Source organism: Chelon labrosus, assembly GCF_963514085.1.
Source record: "Chelon labrosus genome assembly, chromosome: 15".
Classification (NCBI taxonomy): domain Eukaryota; kingdom Metazoa; phylum Chordata; class Actinopteri; order Mugiliformes; family Mugilidae; genus Chelon; species Chelon labrosus.
The window spans coordinates 22,560,843-22,573,429 of NC_140348.1; the positions used below are offsets into that span (position 1 = coordinate 22,560,843).

The 12,587-nt window shown below is 41.8% G+C and overlaps 1 protein-coding gene across 2 annotated transcripts in view; it reads right to left on the reverse strand.

Annotated features, from left to right (window-relative positions):
• rmdn2 (regulator of microtubule dynamics 2) overlaps positions 1-9,416 on the reverse strand; it is a 30,925-nt gene extending 21,509 nt beyond the window's left edge. Inside the window, exons 1-2 of one of the 2 annotated variants that reach the window (XM_084561802.1) lie at positions 9,382-9,416; positions 7,402-7,847 (exon numbers count right to left, since the gene is read on the reverse strand). In XM_084561802.1, the coding sequence (XP_084417928.1) occupies positions 7,402-7,838 (437 nt within the window). In that variant the 5' untranslated portion in view covers positions 7,839-7,847; positions 9,382-9,416. Of the gene's footprint in view, positions 1-7,401; positions 8,074-9,381 lie in introns of those variants that run through there. The other variant, XM_084561801.1, reaches the window with a different exon arrangement.
• Positions 9,417-12,587: the final 3,171 nt, after the last annotated feature.

The following is a 12,587-nucleotide window of genomic DNA, read 5'->3' on the forward strand; positions in this document are numbered from 1 at the left end:
GAATGTGTGCTGTAATCAAAGCTAAAGGAGGTCCAACGAAATATTCAAGAGTGTTTTTTTTGGTGGCAACTTTTTTTTTGGCCAGGCAGTGTATTTTAATAATGGATCAAAACACATGTTTTTACTGCCCCCTCAAGTGGCAGAAACTTTTGTTGATACCCAGGAGTGTATTCAATTGACCAATTGTGCAATACAACATTTTATTTGTAAAAGGAAGACAGAGTTATCTTAAGTTACATAGTCCCACGCTTTTCAAGGTTGACGTTTTCCACCCAAATAATTGCTGGTAGTATCAGAGAATAGCTGACACATTCATTAGTTTATTGAGAAACAAAGACTCATTGTAACTACAAAAAGAGCTAGACTTTGCATTAACTTTATTTTAATCTCCATCTCTTTTTATACCATCATTTTGGGATAGTGTACCAAAGCCTTCCTACAATCTCCCTCTCTACTCTAACCCCTGAGCAAACCCTAAAATCTACAGCCAAGGATCATATCACTTATTGGCCAATACACCCCAGCTTAAAAAATCTGAATGGGTGCGCTTTTGTGTTTACCTAGACTGTCTTTTTAGTCTGGCCGCAATGTATTAAAGCACACGCATCTCAACAAAAAGGCCTTGCATTTAGCTATAGTAAGACAGTCACGTTTTTGGACTTTCATTCATTCCCTAATTCATTCATCCCTTTGTCCTTTTATTCATTCAGCGGCCTGTTGCCCCCCCTCTCCCTCCCTGCATGCCGTTATTTGTACTTAGTGGAGCTGGAGTACTGAGTGATCAGCGAATTCCTGTCACGCCATTCCACGGCTCATGAATCACTTGAGTTGAAAGAAAAAAGAAGCTAAGTATCTATTTGCATTGCTGTGTAGGTTTATGTAACCTTCAGTATATATAGTATGCATGTACGGAACCAATATTATACATGAAATATTACTAGTACTACACGGAGGGTGTATTCACTCAAGGAGATCTGTTCCATGCCCAAGCTCCTTTCCTCCCCAAAGCCCACTTTCATTTCAGGTTTTCAAGTTTATAATGAGCATACTGGCTGAACCAGTTTATATAAATATATATATACACTGATCAGCCACAACATTAAAACTACTGACAGTAGAAGTAAATAACATTGACCATCTTGTGACAATTCAGTGTTCTGCTGGGAAACTTTTGGACCTGGCATTCACACAAACGCTTTGGGAACAACTCAAAAAACACATCCCCTCCAAATTCCCTACATCCCGAACTGATCAAGTATCTGTGGGATGATCCACAAAGGCCCCTCCCCTCAGCCCATAGGACCCAAAGCCCCCCACTAACAACATTCTGTTGCTGGACACCACAGGACACCCTCAGAAGGCCCATGGAGGCACAAGGGGGGACCTAGACAATATTAAGAAGGTGGTCAAAACGTTATGATTGGAGTATACTGTAGTTGTGAACATCAGCATAACCTGTGGGACAATTCCTTCCTGGCACATCGTGCAAAATCCACTGCAAAAGAGAAGAAATTGACTGAAATAGGTAGAAAAAGAAAAGAGAAGTGGTGATGTCCTTGAGTACAAGTGTGTCACACTTTTCCATCTATGGGAAGGCCGAAGCTTAAACTTTTATTTTCAACAGGCTGTGTGCTCCCCAGGTCAGATCGGCTGTTCAGTAAACAGACCCCAATGAGGGGATATCTCAATAGGGCTTAGTAACGGTAGTCTCCTCGGTTACCCCGTTCAAAACAAACCAGCGTTACCATCCCAACATCACCGGGCCTTGGAACACGCAGGCCAGCTTATTCAGTGTCTGGTGACAGGACCAATGAAAGGCCGCTGTGCAACAATGGCTGACTGCCTGGAGAGAGTCCAGTTGTTTATTCTCTATGTCCCCAAAAGGCTCTGGCCAGGGACGGACTCTTTAGACGTTAACTCCCACTTCCCCTGTTCCTGGACAACCAACGTGACAACATCACGGGCTTTCTCCACTTTGTGGTAAGCAATACGGGTGGAAAAAAAAACAACAACCTGTCATTCATTTCTCGGAGACACAAGATGACATTACAAGTCAGCGATGAATGCAACGATTCATCCCATGTGTTTACGTCGTCACGCCAGTTTCATCTCCAGTGCGCAACCATAAATAGTACGACTAGGATGTGGTTAAACGTTGGTCCTAAAATAGCAGGAGGAAGAAAACAAGCATGGAAACTAGGGGTTGTACACAGTTGTACACAAATTACTTACAGCTTGTAATTTGTCCAAATAGTAAACAGGCAATTAATACATATAAAGAGATGAAAGGAAAGAGGGAAAGAAGGAAAGAAAGTAATTTATAATTTACCACTGAAAGGATTCTGTTACAAACAAAAGTCACGAGGCTCTGTGTATCCCAGAGAAATCTTTTATCTTATTTATCATTTTTAAATTATGAGTACAAAGAGCATATATAAGATGTCATATTTTCCTCCAGATCACTGTCAATGTATATTACAACTATCTGCGTGTGGATACGTTGCACAAACATTTTAGTCTCTGACAGTCAGATGACTTGACAACAGGCTGGCAGTAGATGACACAGCTGATCATATGAGAACCGCAATTGTTCTGTTACGAAACTAAAATGAATGTCAACCAGCACCTTGCGCTCCACTAAAAGCTTTTCAGAGAAGTTGGCACTGAAACTAAAAAAAGTAGAAAACCCCCGATGACATCCTGGATGTAAAGAAGTGTAGGACTGTAGAGTTCACAGAGAGAACAGGGGAAGAAGACAACCCTATAGAATATGTAAACATTACATACTATATATGAGTACATGTGTCAACTCTCAGCATCAATGTTTCAGCATTGATGCTTTCAGCACTCACTCGTCATTCATAAAGCTGCTAACTGGGGAAGTACGTTTTTTTTATAGTTTAAAATACTGTACTGCTCTTGATTTGAGCAATATTAGTGATAAAAGAGTTTCAGCTACAATTCTATAAGGAAAGAATTGTTGCGGCTATTGGCCAGCTGCAAAAAAAAAAAAAACCTTCTTCTAATGTATGGTAGAAAAAGTAGGCCTAAATTAAAACATATAACAGATTTCTGCCCAGTTATGTTATAAATAAAATCTGTGGGAGACGTTGAGGGTCACAGTCTCTATAGATGCAGTTCAGAAGAAGGCCTGGATGACTGAGGAAGCTCTCAAACAATGCATGGTATACACTGCACTCTCAAAGTCAGTATTCGTGTGCGTTTGGCTAAAAGCCTTTCACGGAGGAATGAATCTGAGTATATAGATGTGAATGTCTTGGATACAAACAGCTGCGGTACAACATCCACGTGACGTCACGGAGAAGCCAGATTAAAGCTTTTAATCACAAAGCAGACAATGAGCTCCCTCTTCTCCTTCTAAACATTTCTGTGCGTGTTGATCAGGCTTGCCCGCCACTACACAAAACTCCTGCTTAAATCTGCTTAAATCAACAACTATCCAATGTCATAAATGTAATTTTTTTGGAAAAGGAAAAAAAGAAGTGGGAATATCCTTGAGCTACATCGACGGGATGTGAATAAACTCAGTGGGAACTGTTCAGGGAATTACAAGTTCCTACAAGACACCTTTAAATGAGGCCTCTGACAGCTTGGCACGCAGATAGCGTGATTGATGGGACTCCTTAGCTGCAGAAAGGTAGCTTTGAGGAAGTCATTGTGACACATGAGGAGTGAATAAACTTAACAGCTGGAACTTTCAACCTTGAACCCTGTTTTGATCGACACTACCCTGATCCATAATTCTGACACTATGTCAGACTAATTGTTGTTGTTGTTTTTTGGTTTTTTTTGCAGAAGTAATATGCACTGCTCTAGTCTCCCGGATACTGGAGCTATCTTGGCAGCTCTGGTCACACTTGAAGTATCTGTGTAAACACGCAGGACAACGTTGATTTGTAAAAAAATAATCATTTCGGTGTACGTCCTTTATCAAGCAATTGCAATTGTGCAAGTTGGAAAAACATTTTAACGCAAACGCTAGAAATCATTAAGCTTGTAAAAGCAATCATCTCCACAAAGGTGTGAAAAATGCGCCTTTGCCTAATTATACGCGCGTCTGTCATGTTCTGCAGCAGAGCTCCCAGCAGGATTTGTTGACGGCCCTGTTCATACTTGCATGATGCCCCCTGTTGGAGCGCCGCTTCCACACTAATGCTGTTATTTGCAGTAGCCTAATTTCTGGACAGCAAGTATGCTATATGCAAACAAATGTTGAAGTGGGATGTCTGCAAACTTACATTGTGCACCAAGCAACAAATGCACTAATCTGGCTAATCCTAAATGCATTCTTTCAGTGAACTTGTAATGACTTATCCCCAATGCTTAAAATCTGGGCTCTTAAGGGGATATTGTGTAGTGATACCGCGCTCCAGAAACAAGCCAGCTAAACAGACACAAAGAGTCCTTTAAATCGATGCGAGGATTAAGGACGTTAACCGGCTGCTCTGGGGGAACGTTACTCACCCCCTAAAGGGCTGGAATTTCTTCTCTGCCCCATTCCCACTAACCCCCACAGCCTCTGCTCATACAAATAACAAAGCGGCAGAAAAAAAGGCTCTTTAATTATACAAGGTGCGTGTGTGCATGGGGTGATTTCTTTTTAAGTATAATAACCTGATCTGTTATTAGGAGCATTTGATGCGGCCGACGGCTGTCACTCAAAGCCTGTGAACCACATCTGCTAGAGGGCAGTCTTACGCTTCCATCGGCTCCTCCAGCCAATGAGGACGGTGCTGGTTATTTAAGTAGAAGGAGGGGGTGATCAGAAATGTTTAATCATCATGAGTCATGACTTTTCACATAGGTTCTGTGTCACTGCTGGGAGGAAATAGATCAGAAGGGTGTAAATACTGACAAACATTGCAACCCAATTAGCTTAAAATTTCTTAAAAAACATATAACACAACCTCGACAAGGAACGCGGGCATGGTAGACACAGAGAAACACAACACTGATTTATTATTAAGGGTGCGCTGGGTGTTCAGGTGGATTGTTTTATGTTGTCAGTGGTTGTAAAAAAAAAAAAAAAAAAATGCTGCAAGGCAGTTGATTAATCATTGCGAGGACAGTAACAATCATACAGCTCTGATCTAAGGCACACTGCAGCTAAAAGCTGTGGTTAAGATGTCAAGCACAGCTGCACCCAGTGTTGTGATGACTTTTTGGCACTTTACATGCTCTACTTCCTCCACATACGAAGCAGGGGTCAATCCGGGTTAAGCAGGCGAGTGACAGACAAAATCTCCGTCCAGATCTTAGCGGAGATCTCAACTTAATGAAATATTCATTATAAAGTAGCCGCTCTCTGATTTATTGGCCGGATTTGACGCAGTTATGAGGATTTTGCGTGTTGAGACCGAATCCGCTCGCGCACAAGCAAAAGTACCGTGGGCCCTAGAGACTGAGTGAGTGCTGAAAATATTAAGGCCTCAGATTAATCATATTTTTAACTCCTGATATTTGCTTTCTTAAGATGAGATTTCAACTGGTAGCCCATTCAAAAGAAACACATCTGTTGTTTATGTTATTCAAATTTGGCCTGAGTTCAAGGCGTTTGGCTGTGGATGGAGGTGGATGACTGGGCATGCGGTACTTGATTAGTCTGGTATTCTCCGCAGCACCTGAGGCAAATGTACATACTGTCAAAACTATAATTTAGTGCATAAAAATGTGCAGGCAAGTTTAACTGGTAAGGTAGGAGGGCCAGAACCTTCTTAACTCACGTACTGATCAACAGATAAAATTGTTAAAGTGGAAATGCACCTGAGATTAACTGTCAATTTGTCACCTGTTGACATATTTATATGCTGTCTATTTTTCTTGTGTTTATTGACTGGAATTCTTTTCACTGAGAAACGACTAGATCCCAGTTATTTGTTTGGTTGAAGCACATATTGATGACTTGCAGAAAAACCGTGTTAACCAGTATTAATAAAACTACATATGAAGTTATACACCGATCAGGCATAACATTATGACCACCTTCCTAATATTGTGTAGGTCTCCCCTGTGCCTCCAAAACAGTTGTGACTCAACAGAGAATGGACAGGCGCCTTCTGAGGGTGTCCTGTGGTGTCTGGCAACAGGATGTTGTTTGTGGGGGCCTTTGAGACCTATGGGTTGAGGAGAGGGGCCTCTGTGGATCAGGCTACTTCGAGTGCATCCCACAGATACTCGATCAGTTTTGGATCTAGTGAATTTGGAGATTTTTCATGTTTTTTTTGGTTGTTCCTAAACCGTTTTTATGTGTTTTCTGCTGAGGATGGCTGCTGCCATCAAAGACTGCACTGTCACAAGATGATCAGTGTTATTTACTTCTCCTGTCAGCGGTCATAACCTTGTGGCTGATCGGTATATAGCAGGTGGGTATTTACAGCTATTTTAAAACCTTTTACACTAAAAACTGCTGAGCAGTTTTACTCCGACAACTCACGAACTACAGCAAAGCATTGCAAACAGTGGAGTCTGCTGGACAAACTGTGTAATGATGACACTGACTGTAAATTATTACAAGCGTCTCTGGAGGACGACCTGTTAATTTAATACCAGCATTCATATGCATGTGTCCATATAACATGTGGGAAAACAGACTAAAAAATGTAATGCTATTTTAGAAGTCATCACTCTTCGAAGATCTAGTACATTTAAGCTTTGGCCTAGTTTCACAAAGTTTTACATAGTCCTGCCTATCAATCCCTTTCTCAGATAGGTATGAAACAGTAATTAGTTTGAGAAATGTCCTGCTTCACTCTTCATAAAAAGTACCCCTTTTTTTATTCTCGTTTTTCTTCATCCACACACGTACCACAGATCAAGTTCTGTGATAACGTTATTCTTTAACAAATGCACTGACTGCATCCGTTACCAGCACTATGCTGTGCTGCCGTTCTGTCACGACATTGTGGTATCATGCAGAACTGAAAAAATGCATTTGTGTATTCCATGGAACGGTGTGAGTTTGGTGAACGCCTAGACGGGGGAGAGTGTAAACAAGAGACTGCTCTTTCAGCACAAGGTGATGTGGCAAATCAATAATTATCAAGGGCCTCGGGCCACGATCCAAACATGCTGGTTGTGATCAAAGGTTCAAGTCTGCTGTCCTGGACAATTAATATTTGATTTGAAAGTTAGCTGTGCACAGTGCATGAGTGTGTGTCTGTTCAGTTTGACAAACGCTAACATTTGGTATTGTGTTGCGTATTGTGTTTAAATTCAACTGTATAAAAGTGGGTGGGTTAAAATAAAGTATATAAGAGTGTGTTATTGTGGGTGAGCAACCTATGTGGCGGTGGTGGAGTGGTGAGACCTGCTGTATGTGGTCACACAGTCTTAAAAAATGTCTTATTATTGATTATACTAAGGCATCATTAAAGTACTCACCCTCCTTCACTCTCTGCTTCCTCTGAGCTCCGACCTGTAGGCCTTGCCCCGGCGACGGCGGCTGCTGCCCTTTTCCTTCGCGTCGGCGTGGTCCTGTAGTGGGGGCTGGCTCGACGTGCCCCATCACGTCCCCTCAACTCCTCCTTGACTTGTTCCTGCAGTGTCGGCAGAGTGTCCTTCAGCGCCTTCATCTCATCCTTCAGCTCAGACACACACTGGAGCAGGGCTTCGAGGCGCTCCAGCACCTCAGTGTGGCCCCCGCCCCCAGGACTATCCACCACCATGAGGCCAGACCCATGTTCATTAGTGCGGTAGAACACTGGCCATGAGCCTCTTCGCCTGGACTTAAAACCCTGGTAACACGCGACAGCCAAGCCGATGCCCGCCACTCCAGCCAACGCTCCCAGAAGCAGCGCCTTGTTGTCTGCCTGGGCCATCCTGCAGGCCTGCACAAAATTCATGAAGGAAACAAGTTATCGGTTACCAAAGCTACCAACATTTTGCTGAACATGCATGGATTTGGTTATATATATTAAGCTAGGGCATGCTACAAAGAAACAAAGGCGCCTTTCTCGGATTCTGGGTCCTCCTCATATGTCACTTGCTTTGGAAGTCTGGTATATAAACCAAATAGAGACAGCAGTTCCCATCCTGCTGCTATTTTCATAATATAAACGCTAACCCCAAGGCAAAGACAACATCCTCATTTTTTAACAAATACATCGAAGTACTGAATACGGGGTTAGCTGACGGATGTTTGACTAGTTACCATGTGCTGTATGTTATATTAACAAGTCAAATGGAGTCCATAATAAGTAACCTAACTTAACATACTCTGATCAGCCATTAAAGCTCAATGACAGGAGAAGTTAATAACATAGATCATCTTGTGACAACACAGTGTTCTGCTGGGAAACCTTTGGACCTGGGATGTTACTTAGACATGTAGCACCCATCTAGACCAGACCAGGCACCCCCACCCCATAGCAATCACACTCCTTGATGGCAGCAGCCATCCCCAGCAGGATGCAGCCTGACACAGACACGCACACACAAAAACACTTTAGGAACAACTAAAAAAAAAACATTAAAAGGTGTTGACCTGGCCTCCAAATACACTAGATCCCAAACTGATCAAGTATCTGTAGGATGATCCACAGAGGCCCTTCCCCCATAGACACCACAGGACACCCTCAGAAGGCCCATGATCAGGTCCATTGTGAGCTAAAGCTAGATGCAACACTTCAATGGTCATTAATTCATAATTACAGTAAATTATGTCGAGTGTTCACGCCTGTAACTCGTCGATTCGCCCTTGATTTCTCAGGGGATGACTGGAACATTGTATGTTTTCCTCGGTTGATTTCACAAGTACAGATTCAACACTGTCTCTCAGGATTTAATCCTCACAGTAAACTGTAAAGGGTGTCTCTAGAGCTTTCCTTTCACCTTTAACTCTACATTTGCGACTTTTGAGCTCTTGTTGCCCAAGGAAAGAGAGATATCACACAAAAGAGTCACAGTCGAGAAGGGTACCACTCTTGAAAGTGTCCGTTGTTTACAACTACGTTAAGAATGGCTGGCTAACTAGCTTATATAGCGTATATAATTGGATCAACACGTAATGGCCAAGGGAGCGTGTCAGCCAGGGGTCAAACAGCAACAACTCGTACAGTCTGGACGCATTGGGAAATTTAAAGTCTGCTTCAAGCATCCCTTAACCCATGCGGCATCACGGTTTAAAGATTTAAGTTTAAACAAGCTGTGCCATTTAGCTGTCAATGACAATGTCCAGCTGCTAGCTAAAATCGCCAGGTTTCAAACGTTGTGCTAACACCGAAAACAAACTACCTCGACAAGGTTGTCCCGTCAAAACGCATTAAACCGCTCACTTTAGGTATTAAAGACACTCACAGCGAGCCATAACACTGATATTCTGTGTCTAAATATGAATAAATGTCAAATTATTAGAGATCTTACTGTCCTGGTACAGCAGGAGGCACTTCTGTTGATATGACAGCTCCGCGGTGTAACGGTCAAAACATTCCGTGCGGACTCTTGCGCCGCAAAGAAAGGTTCCGCATTTAATCGTTTAAAAAAAATGCGCCTATAGTTTGGTGCAAATACATGCGCAGCAAACATCAGTGGTTGGAATTTTAATATTATTAAACGCAGTACCAAAGTTGTTCCTATCTTTCTGACTGGAGTGAGTCGTTACGCTGTTCTCGCCCCTCCCTCAATTAAACCTAATGCATATGAAATGAGAAGACAACTTCATTACCATTAGGTGTGGTCGGCCTGATGCGTTTTGTGAAAGCGTGTCCCCTTATTCTATTGCACAAGAAACTTAGTAAACTTAACTTAAAATTGGGATATTGCTTCTTTCTTAATATCATGCTGAGCAACAACTTAACTGACTGTATGATATCCAAGACACTGCTCAGAGATTTGTCTTGTTGTTCCTCAGGCTCCCTATAGAGTCATCCATCTTGGATTAGATTAACTGTAGGATACACCGTTTACAGTAATCTTCTCTGCCACTTCTGCTCATAACAACCTCACTATTAATCTATTAGCTACGCAGTATGCTTATTTATGAGGAATAAATTCCATCATTGTCCTTACAACAGAGTCACATGGATGGAGTTGTCGTCTGAGCCCGCAGGCCTACTAGTCTATAGTAATTATAGCGCATAGACTGCGTGTATGCAGTGGTGTCAAACTCAATCAGAGAGGAGGCCAAAACTAAGAACTGACTCCAAATAATAACCAATAATTCATACGGATATATGAATTTAACTTTTTCCAAGCCATAATAAAGAATTTAGAATAAAGCCAACCAAAGCTCACTGATTAAACAAGCTTTTTCTACATTTAGTGGGACACGCAGCATATCTGCCAGCTCAGAAAAGCTGATAAAAAGCCATGCATGTGAAAATGTGTCCATCAGCGAGTTGTTTCAAATTTGGGTCATTTGTGACGTAACAGCAGTTTCCTTACGTTATCTGTATGTTGCATGAATTCGGCGAAGGATACCTGTGGGCCAATTCTGATAGATATAAAATATTATCTTGCAGATGTGGCCCGGATGTAGGCGCAGACAATTTTATCAGGGGCCTTGAGTCTGACATGTCTGGGCTAAGCAGTATACCACTTAAAATAGAGCCTGTCTTTCTGCATTTATGAAATTACAACCTTATAACGGCAGTGGATCAAACCTTCAAAAAATTCCACAGGTTCTGATCCGAAATTACTTTACATGCATGTCTTTCAGATGATTAAAGTTGAATTTGATATATATATATAAAAAAGATTTATCTTTGTGCACAATATCATAAGAAGGGCTAAAGGATTAGATTATTTGACATTCGACTTGCAGGAAGTCTTTGCTATTAAAAACAGCTGGCCTACTGTCAACACAAGTAAAGAAAATCACCAAATGAACAAAGTTCGCGACAGCAGCAGCTATGTTGGAAGTGTGTCGCATAAAACCAGAATTTAAATGTTAAATGTTTTCGCATGCTTCATTTCGGATTCAACATTTCTAGTAATTTGCTCCTCTACCACATACAAATATACCATCATCATCTACTTGAGCATTCATTTTATGCTGCTAGTAGGAATTATTCTATGATAAGAAGTTCAAAAAAGGACTTACCTGCTCCTCTTCCAAGCGTGCCCCCGCAGTGAACCCTCGACTGAATGTGCAACGGGATTTAAAAAGTTACTGAACACACGTATTATCAAATCAACCTTGGACTGTGGTCAGTGAACAGAGAGCTGTCCTTGCTGCATCTGATCCAAGTAGTATCTGCTGTGGGGGAGAAGTAGAATTATAAGCCTTGCTTTGTCCATATCTGTAAGGCTTAAACACATTCATAATAACATTTAATAATAGTAATTTACTTGACATTGTCTGACAAAGTGTATTAAGTCATTCATGCTGTAGTGCAAATTCAATCTTCTTAAAGGTAATTTTAAAACATGGTCACTAACAGGATAGTTCTTTATTACCTGTGCCCATCAGTCATCAATACTTAAGAGATCCTGTGATATTAATTTAATTATTCATTTCTAATTACGGCTTATCTTGAAGTTCCTTGAATCTAGAAATATCACTCCTACCGCAAATATCACACCGCGTAAAGATGCCTTTGGGCTTTGGAAGACCAGGAATTATTGTAATTGTCTGAATAATCTCCTAGTATTTATAGTTTTTCCTCAAATTATTTTTATTATCCCCTTCATTTGCTCACATTAGATCAGTTTTTTGTCTCTTTGACGTCTTGTCAGGTGCTTATGTTATTTCTTCTTTTTTATCTTTTTCATCTGCGCATGATGACAAGTACATGATTAATGCCGTGGGAAGCTTTCCATCAGGAAAAAACAACAAACATTGGCACTGACGACCTTTAGGAGTTAGTTCACTGCATAAATGGTTTCTCTCTGGGATCACTGTGTTTATTTGATTTGGCCGAGGGACATTGACTCTCTAAATAGGTGTTTCTTTTAGCCTATACAGAGGCAGGAAGGCATACTTGCTTGAAAACACAGGTAACTAGGAGTTCCCTTGCATAATGTGATGTGGGGGGGATCGCTACGTGCAGTTTCTTCGACGCTCTGTGAACAGAGCATTGTTCCTGCGCCCACAGCCTGCATTCGGCTTGCACAGGGAACAAAAAGCCCACCTGAAACCCAGAGGCAGAAAGCTTGGCCAGTGGCTCTGGGTTGGCCCTGCAGACGCAGATATGGCGATAAGAGAGACGCGTCAAGCAGTGGCCTTGTTCCCACCGGGTCAAAGCCAGCAGATGAGTAGATATTGTCAACAGTTTTGTTTTATCCACCCACCGCACTCTCATGCCACAGAGGGAGCAATAAAAGCAGCCTCAGATTTGCCTTTGTGCACAAACCCATTCCAGCTGTCAAACAATATATGGGAAAGGAATCCTGGTGAAACAAGGCATCACTATCAGAGCTCTACTGAGTAACCACAGAGTGGGAAGGCCCATTATTCCCTGTCAGTCTTGAGTGTTTGCTGCTCATGTGCATGAAATGCCTACCTGAATGGAAGGAGAACTGCTTCTGTATCAGTTGCGTGCCGTGTTCACAGATAGTTTAAAGATTCATCCAGCCGTAAAGATGTGGCGAGCATTGTGTAACAGAAGGAACAATATCACTCAGCTACT